At 41.2% G+C, this 22050-nt stretch overlaps 1 protein-coding gene across 2 annotated transcripts in view; it reads right to left on the bottom strand.

The window, feature by feature from the left end:
• The window catches only part of TENM4 (teneurin transmembrane protein 4), a 394575-nt gene that overhangs the window by 343305 nt on the left and 29220 nt on the right, over positions 1–22050 (bottom strand). For both annotated transcript variants that reach the window (XM_068930642.1, XM_068930643.1), the window contains exon 2: positions 2638–2926. In XM_068930642.1, coding sequence (XP_068786743.1) covers positions 2638–2860 — 223 coding nt within the window. In that variant the 5' untranslated portion in view covers positions 2861–2926. The remainder of the gene's footprint in view (positions 1–2637; positions 2927–22050) is intronic.

Below are 22050 nucleotides of genomic sequence, written 5' to 3'. Positions count from 1 at the left end.
CACCCGTTCTAGACCTCAAGCTTGTATCCAAAACTGAGTTATGCTTCTTTCCCTGCTCAATACCACACTGAAGCGCGTGATTCTCCTCGCGTTCCCATCTGTCGATGTTAAATAGCACATTTTAGAATGTGCATCCAATGCAAACAGTCAGATTTCTGCTTTCCCAGAGTCCGGTTTCACGCTTGTGGAAACACTCCGGCTTGCCACAAGCCTCTGCTGCATGGGGAACGTCTCTTACTATAACCTTTTTTGCACTGAATGATCAGCTGGTCCCAAGTAGCTGCTGCTTTACTATACTTCTTCGTTAACTTTGCAGCTCCCGCTGATCAGAGAGAAGATGTTTGGAGGCAAGGTGAATACCAAGTCAGTGGGACTTGACAGCACTTCCATGTACAGTTCAGGGAAGAAACCATCTGACGTAAGGAAAAAATTACTGTGGTTCAGCTGGTTAACGATCTACAGCTGATAACACTCAAATGATATAAAGCATTCATGAACTTCACACCTTTTTGATTGACTGAGCAAGGGTAAAGCTTTCAGCCAGAGCAGACAGATAAGGATGCTTGGGCTCACAGCTCTGCCAAGCCCTCGAGCCTGGCTCGGGGAACACAGTGCAAGCTTGTGGCAAATTAATCCATTTAACTCATCTGTGAAACTGTCTGGGAGAACGTCCTCTCCCACTCCATGGCATGATGTAGCAGATGAACTTGACAAGTTGTAAAAGAAAGGAAACAGTATTTCCCCACAGACCTAGCTCTTCTCTTCCAGTTCTTACTTTAATGCAATGCCAGCATAATTTTAATAAACATCCTCCAAGGAGTACTGGACAATATAATCTTTTATTTTTCTTTGTTTGCACACTGCGTATTTGAGCCAACGATGGTGAGTTCCACCTACCCCTGCAACAAGCCACGCTCAGCATCATCAGGCACATCAACGTGCACTGTGACGGATGCTCTCCAGCAACAACAGCTCATAAATTATGAAAAATGACTGCTACAATTAACTGAAAATCAAATTTATTTGCAATAAACAGCAGGAGATGTATCGATTTTCATATTCTGTGTTCAGCGTTGCCTTTTAAACTGGAAGAACTCAAGTCAATAAAAGGAAGATAATAAATATCTGAGACTTTTTAATTCAGGTCTGGTCTATTTTTTGCTGTGCTGACTTGCACGTTTGCTGGCACTCTCACTCTAGCTAAAACCATTTAAATGCTGACTTGTTTATTTACTGAATTTATTTGGTCAATTTGAAATGCTTCCCTCCTCTGCCTTCCAAACCAATGCTGGAAAGAAATTTGCTTTGCCTTGTTGATGTCGAACAAGTGAATAGGGCTTGGTTCTCAGCTGGCACAAGTCCAAGAGGCAACACAAAGTGAGGTGTGTTCGTGGCTTTGTGCCACAGATTATCTGGGGTAATTGTTATCACTCTTCAGGCCAGTCTTGGGACTCTCAGGATGAACTGTGAGAAAATTATAAAATGAAAAATCTGTGGGTGATATATCAGAAGCCTAACTGGAGTCCTGACTTGGTTAATCTTAACTTCTTCTCAATTAATTTCAGCACACAGGCCAATGCCTTTTTGCCATTTTTCAGTACCCTACAAATTTTTTTTCTGGGGAAGTATGAACTTCTGTATAGCAAATTTATGCTCCTTGTCAATAGACTGGCTTTTCTTATTTATCTTTTGCGGGCTTCTTAGTAGAAGTCCATGGACCTGCAGGGCCTCGTAGACCCTTAGGTTGAAAACCACTGACCTATACTAATTCACATCCATCCTGCATGGTGAATATATTGTATGAAGTGAGCAAACTCAATGACCTAAAAGATTTCCTTTTCTTTATAGCTTCTTAGGTTCCTTAGTGATTATGAAATACTTCAGAGCTGCTCAGAAGGAAACCGCTTTTGTGATTGCAAAGTAGTGCTAGCAACACCTATTGGTCCTGTGGCTAATTATTGCCTGTGGCAACTTTCTTGAAATGTAAGTGGCAAGACTATATGCATAGAGATACTGCTGCAACTAATTTTGTTTGTGCATGTCTTAAAGATGAGTCTTGCACCAAAACCACAACGGCATGACACTTGAAGAGAGAAATTAAGCAGCCCCCAAGGTAAATGAGTGCAGTTATATGCATGCCCTTTGGGGAATCTGTTTCTCCAAAATGCAGAGGGTGCACTACTAGTAGTCTAGCTCAGCTCTTTATGTTCGTTGTCTGGAATGCTGCCTACTTCATTTGACTCTGTTTGCCGTTTTATGCTTTTCTGCATGGACTTCTAAAAATAATTTATGTGCCACCCTGCTTGACGTCTGAACTAAGACACTTATACATCTCTGCAGAAAAATGAAGATGAGACTGTAGCAGGGGCTAGGAATCTACCTCACATAGGCAGCAACAGCAGTGAAAACGTCACTGCATTGACTTGAGCCTAGCAATAAACAGGAAAACATCTGACATCTCTGCTAGGACTGTGGAGCCCACGCTGACCCCTGGACCTCCGCATACTTACAGTTTCCGTGACCCAACCTTGCCAAACTCAGGCTGGACTGGTACGCCTGCCCACTCCAAGTCAATGTCCCTAAGCAGCGTTGGTTAACGCACCTTGCTTACGGCAGGACCTGCTGAAACGTGCTCACCTGTTCGGCAGAATTCATCGGCCTCTTGGTGCACCATGTCTTTGACCCGATTGCTGTAGGTCAATCTAGAGTCTTGGTCATAAGCCTTCAGGGTCTCGCTGGAGCTGTAGGACTTCTGGGGCGCCTTGCTGTCCTCGCTCTCCGCTGAAGAGCTGGTATAGCGGCGCTCAGTGTCGCGGCGCCTAGTCAGAGATCGGTACGGTTTCCTTTCTTTCACATCCATGGCACTCTTGTCTGAGTATTCAACATTAAAATAATGACGACTGTGTGGTGATCAGATCGGAATAAGCTGAAAGACAGAATAAAAGAAAAGGGACCTAGGTTCATGGCACTGGACACCTGAAGCCTAGATCGCCTTTTTTTTAATGCATTCTTATGAACCCTAGTTTGCCTTTTTTATGCATTCTTATCCTGAACAAAATAAATGTTACTTAATGGACTACAGGAAAACCCTCTTAGAACAATTACTGATGGAAAGAAAGATTCAATTATGTGTGACTCAGAGCTCTGATAATTGCAACAGCTAGCAGGACACACACACACACACAAAACAACCTGCATCTGTCTGAACTGGGCATGTACTTGTGGATTTCAAGCTGATTGGTGATTTTTTGCGTCTTATTTCCCCAGGAAGTGATTCAGACACCTGGAGGAGTCATATTTCCTACATGCATTGGTCACGTCACCTCTGGGAAATCAGGTCATGCTGAAATGTCTCTTTTTGGACGTGCAGAGAACTTTTCAAAATGCTGTCCTATACTTTTAGAGGTGTTTTGATACATCATGAGAGTTTAGGGAGAATGGGGAAAGGAACAAAAGAATAAGAGATAGTGTAAGAAAGCAAGCAGGAAGAGAAATGAAGAGAAAAGGAATGAAGAAGTGAGATATAGAATTAAGTTAGAAGAAAATGTCTTCCTGTTCTTTGGGGTCCTCTTTACATTGCTGGAAACATACTGGAACTTAGCAGAGCTGAAAAAGTGCAAATGAATGACTTCACGTAACAGTATGGTCTGGGATTTATGCCTATCACTGCATATATGCAGGCATGCAAGCACACATACCCTCACACAGAGACAACTGACATCAGAAATAAAACATATATTAGAAAGATTTTTGTCAAAATACTTAAAGAAGTAAATCAGCTTTTCGCTTTAAGTTTATTAAATGCAACACAAGGCACTGAAAAAGAAAAAAGTCCCTGACTTGCAGCAACATGGTAAAATATATTTGTGAGTACGTAAACTAGTTTATGACGCAAAATACCCAGAAAACCCATAAACAAAATATTGAAAACTGCAATTACAGGCAGAGGTTCTCATAAGCCGAATCCTCCTTCCTGACCGCTAAACAACAGAAACCGAGTCTCTGAATGGCACACCAACAAACCATGGTTTACTACCAATACTGAAAAACAGAACAGAAGAAGAACAGAAAACATTTATCATTCCTTGGTCTTCTTCAGAATAAATGTATATGAGGATGCATTGGCAAGGAATGGATCACACTCAGTCGGCAGTTATCACAAAATCAAAAGACTGATTTGAAAGAGCGAAGCATCTAAGCCATCCTCAAAAAACCCTTCATCCTTCCAGTCACTGCAAGTCCTTTTGATTGTAGAGGTAACCTAGTCGAATCATGGGCCTCACTTGTAGATCTAAAGGGAAGTGAGAGGAATCCAGTTCTAGGAGGAAATTCATTGTTGATACCAATGGCAAATGAAATATAAAGAGTTACGATAACTCTTGAAAGGCTAAATCCTGAACACACTAATGAAATCTTACTCCTCCATGACTCTTACATCCCAGCTTCACTTTGGATGCTATGCCCTGAATTTGTGTTGCAGCGTATTATAGCTACAGCCTAGTAGTCAAGATTAGCTGTATGGTAAGTTTTGTAGGCTTAAAAGGGATATGGTATAGCATATCATTTGGAGCTCCCAAAACTATGAGCCCATAAAAGATCCTAAGCACAGGTTCTGATAGCCAGTAACACAGAGCTCTAACATAGGGGCTTGAAGACAGTATTTTATTATGAATTTCTCACTTGCTGATCCATCTGGCACGAGCACGAATGTGTCTTAGAGCCGGAGAGTGACTGCAAGAGAAAGCAAGAGCTGCAGCGTGGGTGTAAGGTTCACCTAAAACTGGCTAGAAAAAAGGAGGGGCCCACTCCTGTTTCTGCAATGATGGCTTTAGTATGACTGCTCTCTGGGTGTTCTTCCTTTAACCTCAAAAATGAACTTTACTGTGACAGAACCCAGTTCCAAAAGCCTGTAAATTTTCTGTGGCTTTTTTCTCTCAAATTAAGACATAGATTTAAAAAAAAAAAATCCACTGAATTTTATCTCAGTCAGTTCCAATGATGGCAGCAGACCAAGTTCACACTTTCTGTTTGTCAGTAAAACACACAGAAACTATCGAACACAAATAGAAGGGTTGTGGGGGGCTTACAACTGAGCTGTACTTGAGTCATTAGCAGAGCATTTGAGCATCGGTTTGATTTTAAACATGTGTTTAAACTTGCTGAACCCAATGATTTAAATTCAGCCTGTATAATTTCAATATAGTGAATGCAAATGGGACTACTCACGAGCCAAAATTTACACACATTAAGCATTTTGCAGAATAAGGGCCCGAGTGGTGCAAAAACTATGGCCTGCATGAAGAAGAAAGTACAAAAGACATGTATTATACTAGGGATCAGTTTAATATAATAGTGTGTAAGACGTCTACTAAAGATTGGTAGAATTCCCTTTTGCTGTATTGAATCAAAAATACCGGTATTTTCACAGTGGAGGGCAGGAAAAGGAACGTAACATTCTACCGACAAATTTGATTGCTTTTTAGTGCATTGTCTTCCTACCTCTAAAAAAAAAAAAAAGCTTTTTTGCTTAAAAAATTATGATTTTTTTTTGCAACTGTTACTGAGTTGATGTATCTCCTTATACCATCACTTTTTGTGCAAAATCCTCAAAAGAAGTTTGTTATAACTTGTAATAAAATACCTTAAAAACAGGCTCCTTCACAAGAGCACTGTAACTAAGAGCTGTTATAATGAACACTGAAATTGTGGTTTATTGTCATGGGGGATGGAGACAGTGAAATGTGAGGCCAAAGCAGTTACCATATTCTGCAAGAAAGAAATGAGGAAAGGTGGCTTCTATCTACTCAAGAGTATTATAGCAATTCCTACCAAGAGCCAATCATTTAAACTTCTACGCACTGCTAGAACCCACAAGGTACAAATAGCGTCTGTAATTGCCATTAGTAACCTTGCAACTTAGGAAATGGCCAAAAAAATCAGGAAATTGACTGAATTCCCAACAGACGAAGGTTTTCTTTTTGTAAAGAAAGGTGCTGAAAAACTCAAATTCCTCCTACAGTTCATCAAAATAGCCCTGTAAATTTGCACCATTCACATACAGATTCCTCTATAACAGTGCTTTAATTCCCAATTCATTCATTTATAAATTTAACTTCTCTCAGCCCTCGCTTTCACTCTCTCTTGTTGCTTGTAAGGAGACACTTTTCCACTGGAAAGGTCACCCCCAAAACGTATAATGTAATTTCATTTTTTGTAAAGAAGAAACTGTTGCATTAAAGTGACTTAAGTAAGTTTCCAGCACCTCTCCATGGACATGCAATTCTTGTCATCTCATTTTCTGACCAAATTCCCAGAGGTTTTAGATACCTTGCTTTCCATGGAGTTGTGCAGGCAGAGAATTTGCATCATAGTGTTTCTCCGATGCACTCTTTTTTTTTTAATCTGCTGCTCCTTCCACCTTGATTCTACTTCTGCTGCAATTTCATCCACGCCATCAACATCTCACATTTTCCCCTGACTTCTCTCACACATAGAGAATGCAAAGAATCACACTCATCTTGGTTACGTACTCAACCACCAGTTTCTTCCAGCTCTTAGTTAATGATTGCTTCTCATCATTATTTAAAAATTTTGCGTAAACTTGCTGGAGCCTAGATAAAAAAGCGAGGTTTCTTCTCCCTCTCTCCTTTGCCTGTGATTTGTCTAATATTGTCTTTCTGGCCCTTCACTCCCACTCCCTCCATACAAGCAAGAAAGCCCTCTGCTCTGCGCATGTATATTTGGAAGGGACTTTCTTGTCCTATAATTAAGTGCTTCTGCCTCAGTTTGATTCACATCAAATTCCACCTCTCCGTCTGTAGGACGGTTAATAGAAACAGCCATTTGTACTGTCGTCAGCCTTTTGAGTGTACCCTACACAAGCTGGACCGCAAGCTAGTTTGTGACACAATTCACAGTCTGAATGACAAAAGTATGCTTCAGGCTTTGCTTCCTCAACTCAGAAAATCCCACTGAACCTAGCAAGGGTTGCTCACATGCTAAAGCCTGTAAGACCCCTCAACACAGTTACATTTTCTAGAGACAGAGAGCTGAACTTTCCTCTTATCCTTGCGTATATTTCAAGAATTGGAACAACAAAAATCAACTTGCTGGTTCTGGTGCAGTAAACGCAACGCTTATTTGCAGCTCTTTTTGTTTTGCTTTTGCTCTGCTTGGCTTTCAAATAATCCCTTTTATGATGTTTTATCCTTTATATCTGTCCTCCTCATTCTCAGTTCTGTTGCTTTTTGTTGCTCTTTGGAGCTTTGATTAACCACACTGGCTTTGTGCTGCAGAATCGCACTCAATGAATGGCAGAGGGAATGATTTATTTTCTGAGTCACCGCTCAAAAGACAAACTTCCATCAATCAAAAACCAGACAAGAGAGTGTGACACCACAAAGCGATATGCGAGGAGGCGCTTACAGCAAAAGGGACAGGTGGTCTTTGATAGCTGACTTACATTGCAGGTCACTAATCACAGAGATTAGCAGCAAGGTGATAGACAGCGCCTGCTCTAGAAGGCAGCGTGTCATATCATCCAATTTTCTGTCAAAATGTAAGTGTTTAAATGGTAGAGGTAGCTTTATGTGTATCCTATATAGTTATGGCAACAGGGTGATGAGGAAGTTGGAAGAGTGAAATATCTTGTCTGCAAGAAGACGTAGGCACGAGTCCTGGGGCGTCAATTCAGCCCACCTTTGTCCTGGGGGGAATAAAGCGACTTCCTACCGTTGTTTGTTCTCCTCTGAAACACTGCCTATGTTAAAATGGCATCTTCTTACTTGGCGAGGCCTGCTTTTTGTCTGCCTTAAGTAGATCTTCTCATTCTGCTGCTCAGCGTAACTTTTTAGCTATTTTTTTTTTTTCATTGCTGCTTGCCTTCGTAGAGTGAACACAGCCACAGAATACAGAGCAGCAAGCTGGATTTTATTTTCCCTCCTCTGGGCTCCACACATCGACGCATTAACTAATATCCAATGCTGGTAAGTAGTGAACAAGTATCGTCTTCTTCATTTTATAGGGGAAGAAATGAGGCATGGGTAGGCAAAGTGGCTAACTTAAGGTGGTACAAGGAGAAAGCAAAAGAACTGAGCACAAACTCTTGATCTGTCAGGCAGAGTCTGATACTTAGTCCTGGATCTTTTGAAAATCAAGTCACATAAGCACTGCAGAATACTAAATTCAAAAAGTCTTGGACAATGCATGTCTGAAATCTTCGGGTGAGAAGAATAGTATGAACCTCAGATATTATTAATGAGATGCTCTTTCATGTTTGCTAGAGCCCTTCAGTCAGAAAGGCTGTGGAGCACGTACAAATACAGCTCTGTCTGACCACTGAAATAAAATGTGAATGAGGTGCACATCAAACAGAGGCAGTTTTTCTCCAGGTTATATATTAATCTTCCCCAAAACTCCAAGAGACATTGGGGTCAGACCAACAAAGACACTTGGGAAGTTATCTCCAGTTCAGGACCCTAAGCTGCAAATGAAGATGCTGGGAGTTCAAATGCTTGAAAGACTTTCTGGATGTGGTTATCGATGTCCTACACCAAGTTAAGGCAGCATTTGATAATTCACGTCTTATTTGAAACAACTAACTCCACAGTGACAGTCAGGCCATGCAAATGCCTAGTACTAGACTTAAAATCTTCTGGCCTCAAGACACAAAATGTTGAACCAGAGAAATTTTAGACGGTCATTTCTATCTCTCCAAAAATTCTGCAGTATTACCTGCCATTCCACACCTGACCTAAAGCATACAGACACATAAATGTAATGCTGAATATTCTGGCATATTCAACAGATATTTGGGCATGTACATTTTAGTTGTGCAAATCAAATTTGCAGAGCTAGGTGATCAGAGGCTGCAATGATTTCATCTTAGCAAGCGTGACTTAAACTGCATGATGCTACGTCCAAGATTTTTGGGAGATCCTGCTATAACATAAGATTCTTGTGTTTTTTATTAAACTTTAAGCTATAGATTTATAACAGAGGTCTTTATATGAAATAAATTAAGCTGTAGGTATAATATTCTCTCACATTTTGGCCAAGACTTTGGAAAGGCAGGCACAAAAGAGAAGGAAGAATTGAGTTAATACTGTTTGGCTTGAACCCAGTGCTTGAACAAAGTAACAAAAATTCACTTTTCTGACCACAACCATTAGGCCAATCTTCTACTGGTAAGGGACTTGCTAGGCAATTTAAAAAGTCTTATTCAAAAGATGTAGTTTATGACCTCTTGCTAAATAAATCTAAAAGTGCAATGAGCTACAGGTCCAGAAGAGCCTAAAAGAGTAGTTAGAATTTGAAGTATGGTGGGGAAGCATGAAGGGACCTGGAATGCAATTATTTCAATTATTTCTGGCTTAGGAATCCCTGAAGTCTTCTTCACTCTCCTCTCATGGACTGGAGCTTTCAGCTAGCGGAAGATTTATGGGACAGAAGAGAAAAAGGTTTCAAATAGTTTTTGACTAGTGTAAGCAGTTTGCTGCTGCTGTCATCAGAACCCTACTCTGGCTTCTCCAAGGACAGCAATTACTCTGGAAACAATCTTATCTTAATATTGAAATGCTATTTATTAGCCTTTTTAGCCAGCCTTCGATAAAAATGACTTTTCTTCAGAAGCTCAATTTAATACATAACTTGTAAAGGCATTTAAATAATAAATGCCTGAAGAGCCAGGCTGACAATGTAGACTGATTTAGGTTCAACCTGCAATTTTTTTCTGACTCGCTGTATCAGACTCCAGCTGTGGCTGTGTGATGGGGAAGGGCTCAAGTACAAAATGCGCACCTATACCTTCTAGTCTGCTGCAGGGATTTTTTATTATAAGATGGTAGCCCGTATGAAAGTGTAGCAACAGCCCCAGGACAATTTCCATGCATGGCCTATGTCTTCCAATCTCTTTATCCCATCATTTGGTAAAGAAATATCCACACTTAGCCACGCTCCGTCTTCTCCGGTGGGGAAGATACTTACTTCTCCACCAAATAAACCAAATAAGGAAACTATCTAACTAACTCTTTCAAAGCATTACACTTATATGGACTTTATGCATTCATAGGCAATATTTGCAGTTCTGCGAGACTCTGGGAAAAATAGGAAGCAACAATGGATTTTATCTGCATGTAGATACGCCAAGCAAAACTAACAATCTTAGTAAGGTACTAGGGGCCTACTGAACTCTCTTTAACCAGGAAAACTTTTCAAAGGAACGTGCATTAACTGCTAAAATGAATATACTCAACAACTCCGTGCCAGTTGCATATGATACAGCTGTGTCTAAGAGCTGACCACCCTCCTAAGGGGTCCTGAAATGCTGTGCATGAAAATGATTTTACTGGGTTAGACCAAAGGACCATCTAGCTAGTCCATCAACCTTGTCTGCCAATGGCCAAGGGTGCGTTCTTTGGAAAAGTAGAAAGATAAAGTGGTTAGGAAGAGTGGTTTAAGAAATAAGGCTGGTCCTTCCCCTCAGTGCACCCCCAGAAGTCAGGGGTTCAACATATTCCTTAGCTGGATGACTGCGTTTGATAATCCTTCACTGACCCGTCTGCTGCGAATCTGTCTAATCTTATTTGAAATTTAAATATTTTTGGCCTCTGCCACGTCCTGGGACTAGCCCCACAGTGTAATTAGGTGTTGTGTGAAAAAGTACTTCCTTTTCTCTCCTTTAAACACGCTGCCCAATGTATACAGGTCTTGTCTCTTCTACAGGGATATTAATGAGCTCACAGCCCTTTCCATAAGAACAAGGCTTTGAACTCATACCCAGTCTCAAACTTACCTTATTTATCACTATTGTGCATTATTTCTGCTCTCACAGAAGAGAAACGAACGAGGGTTGGGACTGTTTTAGGAGAGAAAGCATATCTGCTGTTTCTCCCTACGGTCACCACAGCAGGCTCTAATCCTGCCCCTAAAAATAGCGATACTCTCAGAAGTGGCTGTGTTTGCTGCAGGAAAACTAAGAAAGAGAAAAGAGTTGATAAGTGAAAATAATAGAGTAATAGTTTACCTCTATATTGGCTTTCTCTACTGCAACTGAACGGCCAGGGGATGTCAAAAGACTCAAGTGAATTTCGAGGAAAGTACTCAAAGATATACTCAAAAAACATTACTAGGGATAGATTCATTTGGTATCTACCTATGTATTAATACTATTTATACACACACTCTACAGAAATCTGTTTTAGATTCCCTCAGCAGAGAAAGTGAGGGTCTCACTTAAAAAGGCAGGACAAACAACATAGGAAAAGGTAGTATCTTGCCCAGGTCACGGGATTTAAGGAACTAGCACCCAAGCTTCCAGCAGGATTAGTCAGGAGGCCAAACGGCTTTTTTTTTTTTTTTTTTTTGGTATCATGTAAAATTGTCCCAGCTCTTGTTGCAGATTTCGAGGCTGCTGGATAATCTGTCCTTGCTTTCCTTCAGCAGCAAAAGAAACAAGCCCATTTTCTTCTCCTGATAAAATTCCCAGAAGAGTCAAACTTCAAACCAAGTTTATTAAAATATGAATTATCTGTAAAAAGACTGCAAAGGCCCATGAATTGATTTCAGATTTTCTATGGACTTATTTTAGGACTTCTCTGTGAGATAATCAGAGTGCATTGAGAGATGCTAGGGATTGATTAATCAGTATAACCCCTACTGTGTCCAAAGCTTAACTTTCAATTACACTTCGAGCTTATACAGTAGGCAGTATATTTTTCTTAGGTAAAATGCCTACAGGGGAAAAATAAAAAGATAAAAATAGAAAATTAGAAATAGAAAATAATCTCTATTTGTATTTTGTTTTTGTTTTTTTTTCTTAAACAGAGACCTCCCCCATTGGAATAACAAGGAGAGAACCCTCTAATGAGGGTTTTTAAGCAGATGCAGTCCCTCTTACAAAGTGATAAGTCCATCCAAACTCCCCGCAAATCACTGCTGCTCAACACGGACTGTGTTCTGGCAAGGGGACTTACACCTGATGGCTGCGATGCAGTGCAGCACGGACATGTCCAGGGCATGAACCTGCAGATTAGCCCTTCCAGATGCACCAGTGCTGCAGGACTGCAAGATGTATCTGGGGAAGGGGCTTAGGGAAGTAGTTGTAAGTAATACTGTGGCTCAGGCGAAAACAGAATCCATTGCCTTCATATTTTCCTTGCAAAATTCTACTTTCCTACTTACCCAAAGTCATCAGAGTATTATCAGGGTTTATTTTTATTCACTTTTTGGTTTGAAACATCATGGTAAAAAATCAGAAGGTAAAGTTTACCTTCTGATTTTATGCTGCAACTTGCAAATCTATAGGGCAGGATGTACAGGCTACTCAAATAAGTAGAATTTGTCTCACCTAACTTTAGATACATATTGTGCAGACACAAACAGCCAACCTTGTTACTTTCGGTTCTTTTGATAATCAGGGAAAAGTAATAGCCAATTCTAGGGCATGATCATATCAGCTATTTTAGATGTCTGCTCAGACATGGATAAATTCTTACTCAGAAGTGACTCTTTCTTGCTGTTATGATCTACAAAGTACTAAAAAGGGACCCTAGGCCGACTAGTTCAGGAGGAGGGTCTAAATTTGGTTGGATTAATCACACTGTAGAGTTTTTTATGCAGTCATGTTGTTGTATGATTGCCATTTCTTAATGACTTAGCCCAGGAAATTTTCAAGGAGGTACATTTGCATGTGTCCCATATTACAGGCAGAACAAACACATAGATGGGAGGTGACCTGAATAAGGTCCCACGGGAAGTTAGTTGCAGAGACTGCACAAACCCCATCTCATGTTTTACTTTATAAGCTTGTTTGACAAAGTTCATTGATTCTGTGTCAGTGCCCATGAAAGCCAAACGTTAGTCACAATTTCCTGTAGATAATGATAGAAAAGTGATTTAACCAAGTCCAAACTGGAAACTGAATTCCAGATTGTTGATACTAAGATCACTGATTTAATGACTAAGTGACATGTCTTTCTGTGGCAAAACAGAATGACTTATTAAGTCATTCTTGTAATGAACAGAAGTTTTGTATCGTTTAACAAAAGGGGCAGAAAGGCCTAGTGGTCTGCTGGGCTACCACGCTCTGGAATCGAGCTGGAAGAATATTCAGCAAAAAACTGCAGGAATAAAAGAAATAAGCAAAAGGAAAGAGATGAGGAAAGGAGAAGGCAACTGAAGATGCAAATGCCTCTTTTTAGCCATAGCTTTAATGACCTGTTAGACCATACACTAGAAGTAATTGAACTAGCTCTCAGTCAACAAAAGATGCAAATAGATTGTAAAGCAGAATAGGATCACATTAATTTACACTAAACCAAAGAGTAATTAGTTAGTGTTTGTGCAGCGCTTAGAAAGGAGAAAGTGCTATATAAATGTTATTTATTATTATTTGTTTCAAATAGATGCAACAAATTCAATCTCTTATATATCGCACAAGGTAAAAGAGAAATAAACAAAACTCAGTAACAGGCTCTCTGTATCGGCCATTCAGCCGATACATGGCAAGGCATCTTCTGGAAAACATGCACACTCTTATTCAATGGACATCTCTAAATCACATATCTTGAGCTGAAGTCCTAAGACCACTTTCTTTCTCCACTAGAAGATGAAAAAAGGGAGAGTAAAGCCAAGGCTCGATGCTTACCATGACATGACTATCACTGCAGTGTATTGTGTGCATTTCTGACTTTGCACAAGTCCCAAAAACAAGGCAATTTCAGAGAATAAGTCCCTGGGTTTAAGTAGCAAGTAAGCCACCTTCATTTAGGACCATGCAACTGTTCCTGAGATAAAGAAGTAGTTACGTCTACTGCTGAGAAGCAAAAATCTGGGAAACGGCACTAGTTTCCTTTATGTCTAGCCGTACCACTAATTTATTGTGTGATCTTGGACAAGGCATTTAACCTTTTGGGCCCGTTATATGAAAGCCAGATATAACCATTCTTAGCTGTTTCACAGCCAACTTAAGGGTCTTGTTTGATGCTTTTAAGCATGTCATTTCAATAAATTATCTATGAGACATATATCACTATTAAGAAGAAGACTGAGAGAGTCTGAGAGTCTAACAAGAAACTTATTAGGTGAGATCATACAATTTCAGGATGGATTCAGAGCCGTGACGTGCTAATGATTTGCAAAGATTATCAGGCTCGTCAGAATCATGGACATAAAAGGAGCTGAATGTAAAGCACTTATCCGCTTTTTTGCAATATATTATTGACCCAATTTCCTTCCTACCTTGGCCAAGTCTTGCAGAGAAGAATGATAAATAACAGGGATCCAAACACTTTCCACGTTTTAAAATCACAATGGATAATGCAATTAAAAACGTAATTTATATGAATGATATCGCTTTGCCAGGATATGAGCTAATAAAAACTTATATTTAACACTCAGAATTTTCAAAGCAGTTTACAAATGTTAATTCATTAGCTAACTACTACATCTGTAACGAAGGAAGTGGTACATATGGAGACAGACTAGAGAGCAACATCCTCAGACATAAGCTTCTGAAGCCAAAGCTCTATTTCTACCTATTGTTGTCCGAGTGAAGCTGGTTCAATGCTTAAATCTGCCGGATGCAGAAATCTGCAGAATATCCAATTGCCAAGAATCCTTTAAACATAAAGTTTGTGTTTACCAAAGTTCAGGCACCTCAGTTTGAAAACGTCAACCTCAGTGAAAGAATAGGTCCACGTTACAGCTTTTCTGAGGACAAACCCGGTGTGAGATGTTCCCTCTTGCCAGGGCTTAGCCACCCTCCTGTTTGCTGCCTCCCTGGGGAAGCCACACCATAAATCTGATGGAATTAAAAAGAAAGAGAGCCCTTATCTGCCACCAAACGTTTACCTTTTCCTTTTCTTTTTTTAATCTAGTCCATTTCATTGGGCTAGATTAAAACTAATCTGTTTTTAAGGCGTGGTTTCGCAAGAAAGAGGGTAATAAACTGGTGCAGGAAGGAAAGCAGTGTGGGAGCCTCTTTGCCACCATCTAAATTGTAAGGTGGAACTGTATTCTTTTATGGACATAGCGTGCAGTAACTCACTGGATCTAAAGTCAGTATTTCTAGTCTGTTTTTCAAGCGGTAGAACGGTAGATTTCTATTAGCTCTTCTAATACCTCTTTTCCAAATCTTGCGCCTACCACCCATGATCTGATGTACATTTTGTAACTTTTAAAGATAATTTTGCTCAAATTCTGCCAAGAGAGCTGCCACTGCTTCGTGAAAAATGCCTTGCTGAAACCCCTCTGCTTCATGACTGTACTTCATTCATTTTTCCTTGCTTACACACCTAGGTTTCACTGGTTTTGATTGGAATTTCTGTTCGTACTTTATTCTCTTTACAATATCTTTACTGCACTGTTTTAAAGAAAAGTTTAAAACTGTTGAAAGGAAGACAGTCAAACATGCATGCAGTCAGCATTTTCTTTCCTCTCTTTTCCTTTCCTTTTATTTCAGTAGCAATTATTGGTATCCCATATAGAAGAAATGAATGTTAAAAAAAAAAAAAAAAGATCGGATCTTCCACACTGCCTCAGAGCTTTTTATTTTGTGAATCATGCTGTGTGCAAGCTATATTTAAGATATCCTACAAAACATGATTTTTGTGCTGTACTTCTGGCTCATGTGGCGAGAATTTGTTGCGTCATCTTCTGACCGGCACTGGGATTTACACCAGTAACACCTTCCATGAACTTCTGTGCGTCTGATTCGAAGCCCATTAAATCACGTGGAAGTATTTTCCATTCATTTCACTTGGGGAGAGGAGTGGGTTTCGGAACTGAGCTCTCTTTATAAAATCTTTTAATGTTCCCATTTATGGTATGGGCTACCCTGTATCATCAAATTGTCAGTGCTGAGGATGAAAATGAATAAAACGAAGAAACTGGAGTGTTTTGGAAATCTTCCCAGAGTGACCCCCAAATGACCCGAATCAGAAACATGTAACAAAGCACAGAGGCCAGGTGTTTGGATGTAGCCTGTGACCTCGGGAGCCTCCAGTTTGCAAGGATCCTCCTGAGGAGCTTCAAGTAGTTTTTTGCATGGAGCGAGTGCTTCTCTGAAATTCGTCTCTTTTCTGGAATTATAACTATACAACTAATATCACTAATATAACTAATATTAGCCCAATATAACTAAGTCAGTTTTGAAAAATTGCAATCCGTAACGATATGTAGCTGGGGTCTCGGGCAGCCCAGCGTTCAAGCTGTCACTGAGCACAGTCAACACTGTGTAGAGCCATGAGGCTCATCAACAGGTTGAACCTAAAACACCGGGGCCTGTGAATTTAGGCTGATTTCTTGGGTAGGTAAGGAGATATTTGTATTTTCATTTGGCTTGAGTGATACCAGCACCTGCCACTTGCTCTAAACAGAGCAGTTAACCCGTAACTCGCTCTGTCAACCCCTGTTGACAGAAACCAAAGGAGATAAATTAATGGCTCCCCTGAGAGGGATGAACTGAGAAGACTCTGTAAACAAATGCCTCGCAAAATGCGACCGCATTAATAGGAATGGAAACTAAAGAGAAAACCCCTCCGTCCAAGGTAGGCGCAGCAGCCTGAAGGAAAATCCCCGAATGATGCTAGAGGGGAGGAAAATAAGCTGGCTGCTTCGTAGCTCACTACACTCGCTTGGGCAACGGCAGTAAGCGAATCCCCGAGGCAGCCGAAATTATTTCAGCACCAATGGCTCCGATGTCGGAGATGTCTTTGCGGCTTTCCTGAGATGTGTGTACGGGTGAGTATCACCCGTGCCCCCCTCTGTGTGCGTGCACACAAAATCCCGCCATGGCAAATGCACCTGACAAACGGTAATTCAAACAAAAAGGAGGGGGACTATGCAATTCCCTTAAAAACCTCTCCTGCTCGGAGGGAAATGTGCAGGCAGCTCAGCGCTCCTTGGCTTCCTCCTTCATTCGAGAGCAGGTTTGGTATCTTTAGCCGCTTGGTCTCAGATGTATTGGAGACGTGGCACCGTGACATGAACTGAAGAGCATTCAATTACTTCTTCTGTCAGGGGACAATACTGAGGCACTTAGATATCCTGGTGATGGACAATCTTATAAAAAGCCAAATCAGTAGGTCACTTGACTGGGCTCTTGTTTGGGGATGAATCTAATTAAGTAGGAGATTTTTTTTTTCTTCCCCCCCCCGCCGCCCTCTGTATGATCTTCCTCTCTCAAATCTGCTTCTCTTATTTCCTCTGTGACGGGGGAAAGCGCTTCCACCTTCCACCTGTTTATTTAAGCTTTTGAGAGCTCCTGGGCACTGCAGGGTTTGTGCTCCTCATAGTCCTCCAAGGCAGAGAAATGAGGTGAGGGGGGAATTTATGAGAACATAATGCTGCTTTTAGAGCTAATGTCTGCTAGGATGATGCCCTCCAGCCTGACCCCCACTGTCCTGGTCAGGATAGCACTATAACTCCTGGCTGATCTGCACCCCCCAGGTTGCAACATCTGGATGGAGAAGGTGGGAAGATTTTTATCCCAGACTGTAGGATCTCAAGCAGCTTTTTATCTCTCTTGCACCCCAGCTCAACCAGGAACGTGAAGAAGTTCCTAGCAGAGATTTCTTTGGGATGCTAGACTACATATTGTAATTCAGAGAAGGGTGAGGGGAGGGGAATTATAGCAAAAAAAAAAAAAAAGAAGCCATGAAGGGAAATCTTATTCACATGTGTTTTACCTCCTACCCTGGCATTGTTTAGTGTCTGTGCCTTGGCTTGGATTGAAGCCAGTGAGTCAAACAATGTTCTCCTTGTAATTATATGCTTAATGGAAACAAGCAGAGGTCTCCACAGCCTAGATTTGGAAAGGATTATTTCTTAAGTAGTTGCCTCTGAGGAGGAGGGGAGAACATGCAGAAGCTGAGAGGAAGGAGTGACGTTGGAAGAGCATTGACCACAGTGGGAATGCATGCTCTCGGGGCTCTGCTACGCTCTCCAGCCTGCACGACAGCCATCAATGGAGCTGTGACAGCCATCAATGGAGCTGCGATGGCACCTCTTTGGTAAGAAAATGAAGAATAAGAGGTTGGGCAGAGTGTTCCTCTCCCTCTTGCTTTCCTGCTCTGCTGGGTGGCTGCTAACAACATCTCCGAAAGGCATGTGGTGGCATTAACACTGACAGCAGAGACCTGGGGGTGTGACAGAGGTGACCTGGGCAGACTTCCCACAGGATTTTGAATAAATTGCCCCTGCGTGGTTGTCTGCTTTACCCTTTCTTCTAGCAATCAATGGACCTATAAGAGCATCAGCAGTAAAGAAACGTGCCTACCCTAGAGTCTTATCAGTGCAAAGCCCGGTGTCACAATTCAGTTTATAACCCCGTTTGAGCTTGGCTGGAATTAGGATGTTAGGCATGACCTGCAAGACCAGAACAGCAGATACATCTTGTCTTCACCATCTCTCTGTCCCCTGACAGAAGAGCAGGCAAACACCTGGCATGGAGGTATCTGAAGACCTCGTAGGGGATTCCCAGCAAGCGCTGGTTTCAGCTCCACCACACTCGCCTCACTTTAGGTTTGTGAGAACTCGTGCTTGCTGCAGAAAAGCACGAGGTGAGACAACCCTGACAGCATGCTTTGAACATCAGAGCTGCAAAGCTGCTCTTGACAGGAGGGCTCTATCTATGTAAACGCACAGGCAAGGGGTGTTAGTCAGGGTCACAGATATAAAGTCAAGAACCCGTCCTAAGGCTAATGCGCCTCTGGCTCTCTCTTGCTTCATGTTTTTCAGTGCTCATTAGCTGATCCGTATCAGAGCTGGCAGCTGTTTCATGGGAGAAGGAGGAAAGTGTAGACCACACATCTGGCTCTGGGATTTTGGAATAAAATAGGGAAGAGGTAAAAGCACTAGCTGGGATCCTAGCTTTGGGCTCAGGCTCAGGCCAACACTTGCTCCTGCAGGACTGCAGAGGGAGAAACTGTCCAGGAGTGTCTTTAAGTAGTAATTTAATTACTTTACTATTAGTAGCTATCTTGTCCGTGTCTCCTTCCTCACCATCACCTCCCCTCACCTTTTCTGGCCTGTGCTTGCACTTTATAAACTGGTATGAGGCCAACAGCAGCTTTCCAGTTGGCCCATTTTTATTTATTTATTTTTTTTATTGTCAGGATGAAATTAAAACATTTCAGTAGGAGATAACAAGTGGTCTCAATAATTTTTCAGTTTGGAAACAAATGTGTTTGTTTGTTTAAACTTTCTTTACAACAAACAAGCAGTAACAAAAGCTATAAATGGGTTTTGATAGTGACATCTATTGCTAAGAAGCATTAATAATAATGCATTGGTCCTCACTGAGATTTTCCACCAGTCTAATCTGGGAACAGCTTCACTGAAATCAGAGACACAAAAGGCTATATCTACACTAGTAAATTAAATATTTTATTACAGTAAATAAAAATCTGGGACTGTTCCCTGGCACTGAGGCCAACTGGCATGGGGAAGCCTTCATCTATATTATAAACCCTCCTAGCATGCAAGACAGGATGGCTGTAGTCTTCTGTCTTTTGGGATTGGCCATGCTAGCGCCTGAGCCGTGATCAGAAATTGTTTGGCCCAAGTCAAAATACTGTCAGGAATCTCTATTAATTATTGAACTGTGGTTTAACGATATGAACAATAATTCCCTAGTATTGCTTAATTTACTAGTATAGCTATAACCAAAATCTGAAGCAGGTCAGACCGTAAGGAAATAAGTACCTCTGTATTTAGCAGAGTTTTCAGATTCTTTTGTAAATGAAAATATGCTTATTATTTTGACTGCAAGTTAATTATATAAGCCGTGATCTCAGTATGGTGTCCTGCTCTTTAGCCACTTCAGCATTGCCTTATCACTGCTTAAGTGCTTGGCCGTGACCTTTGAACAGCTAGGTGGTAGTAGTTTCACAGCTGGCAGACTCAAATATAACAATAATTGGGACCGTGGATTTTTTTTTTTTTTTTTTGAAGGAAAACACTTTTCCTTCTCCTTTTTCCCGAGATTGTTGAGCAGTGTAATTTATCCTCAACATTCAATCTTATTTTATTTCTACTTTTCTATTTTTTTTTCCTTGGGAGGGGAGAAGTAAAAGCAGCAAATGACACGGAACTGATTTTTCATCAGGAGACGTCCATAGATGGAGCAGATATCGTTTAGAGAACGTTGTCTAGGCATGAAGGTAACGCCAGGCAGAGAGGAAATCTTGCCAGATTGCCCTCCCAGCTCTCATCTCTGATTTCAAGCTGTTACACGGAGCCCTGCAAATCAACAAACAATGCAAGCAATAATAAAGGGATGTTTAAGAAAGAAAGATGCCATTTGGGGGGATTACTGGACATGAATGCTATCTCTCCTGGCTCTTGGCAAACACTGAATTGGAATATCGGCGTCGGCAAATCAAATACTCCTAAAGCTCCCCATGGGATTGTTTTGCAATTTTGTTAATATTTTAAAAGCATCTCTTGATCTCACACATGCCTGCGTGCAGCTACGATTTCATTACACACTGGAGCAGATGTCTTATCTCTCTCTCTCCTCCCTCCCCTCTCTCCCTTCAAATTCAGGCCCTTCACAATCGTAAAGTTTTCACCTTAATAAGGTGCATTATGAGCAATGGATTTTGAAGCCTAGGAGCACATTAACTCCACCAGGACGCGGGGCAGTTTAATCCTGCCATGCTTGCAGGATTGGCTTTTTTACCAGCACTGGCTAGATATGAGTATGAGAAACTTCTCAGAAGAAAAATAAAAAGCAAACAAGCAGAAACTTTCCCTCAGACTCATAGGACAGAAAAGCAGAGCCGCAATTGTTGAGAGTAACTTTGTGGCCTGCATCTGGAAGCCTTTCTCCAAGCGGAATTCCTAACGCTATCTTAAATTACCTATAACTTTCTCATTTTTGAATGAAATTTGAATAAGCAAGTGCTAGTGGGGGCATACCAATGAATGAATAAAAACTTGGGTTATTTGTACGTTTTTGGTGTGAAAAACCACTTAGCAGAGGCCTAACAGGATCAAGGCTATCTACCTCTGCAGTATTTATGCTGCTGTTTATCTTCAGGATGGCTGACACAGAGGTGGGCTCTCTCTGAAGGCCAGGGCTGTGACTTTGCTTGACATCTGTAAAGTGCCATCAATCAGGTGGATTAACCATGAGTCACAAGAGGATAGAAAGTATGAGCAAGGCAGGGCAAATGCTCTAGCCCCGGCCAGAGATCAGGCAGCTAAATAGTGCTATTCCTGGCAACGTCCCACACTCCTGCTTATCCGTCACCATAAACAAGGACTAGCTTGCTTTCTAGTGATGGAATTCCTTTTATTTTTTACCTTTTTTTGTGGTTCTTAAATAGGGTATCACATCAAGGTAAACAGAATGGTAAAACAGTTAAAAGACTGTGCTCTCATTAGTGATGGAAGTTTCCTTGTTATGTCCAAGATATAAATGAAAATGTCTTCTAAGTTAAGAAATCTATGAAACGACTACCAATGGTGGGTTGGATAGCAGAGATCCATTTTACAACTGGGGAAACAGAGGCAAAGAGGTAGAAAATGGAGGGAGAGACCTATCTGGTGAGTCACTCAGCGCCTCCCAGCAGGCTGGCAGCAGAAGCAGGAACTGAATAAAGATCTTCTGATTCCCAGTGCACATTTAGTTCAAGTCTCGTAGTTAGGCTAGCGCCAACTTTGGGAAGTTTACACCTTCCTGTCACTGGTGGGAGGCAATATCAGCCAGAGAACACATTCTCATCTCAAGCCTGTAGGCCTAACAGCTCAAATCCCTTCCCCCATCCCCTTGCCCCATGCCTTGGCTTTTTCCTTCCTAGTTAAGTGCATTCAAATATGCCAATGCTTTGATGAACTCAGGAGAAGATATTTCTGCGGTGACTTCACGCGTTCCTTCTCAATTTGACTATTAAGTCATTTTCTTTCCTTAACTGACTTTTAAATAAAACAGAGCTAGGTTATTGGACATTTCTTTTTATCGGTATTGCTTTTAAGGCTTCATTTCATATATAGACTTCAGATAGCAATTGCCAAACATATGTTTTACCTCTCCAGAACAATACC

This window comes from Struthio camelus, chromosome 1, assembly GCF_040807025.1.
Source record: "Struthio camelus isolate bStrCam1 chromosome 1, bStrCam1.hap1, whole genome shotgun sequence".
NCBI classification, from domain to species: Eukaryota; Metazoa; Chordata; class Aves; order Struthioniformes; family Struthionidae; genus Struthio; species Struthio camelus.
Note: the sequence above shows the minus strand (reverse complement) of the source record. Positions and strands in the feature narration are given on the sequence as shown.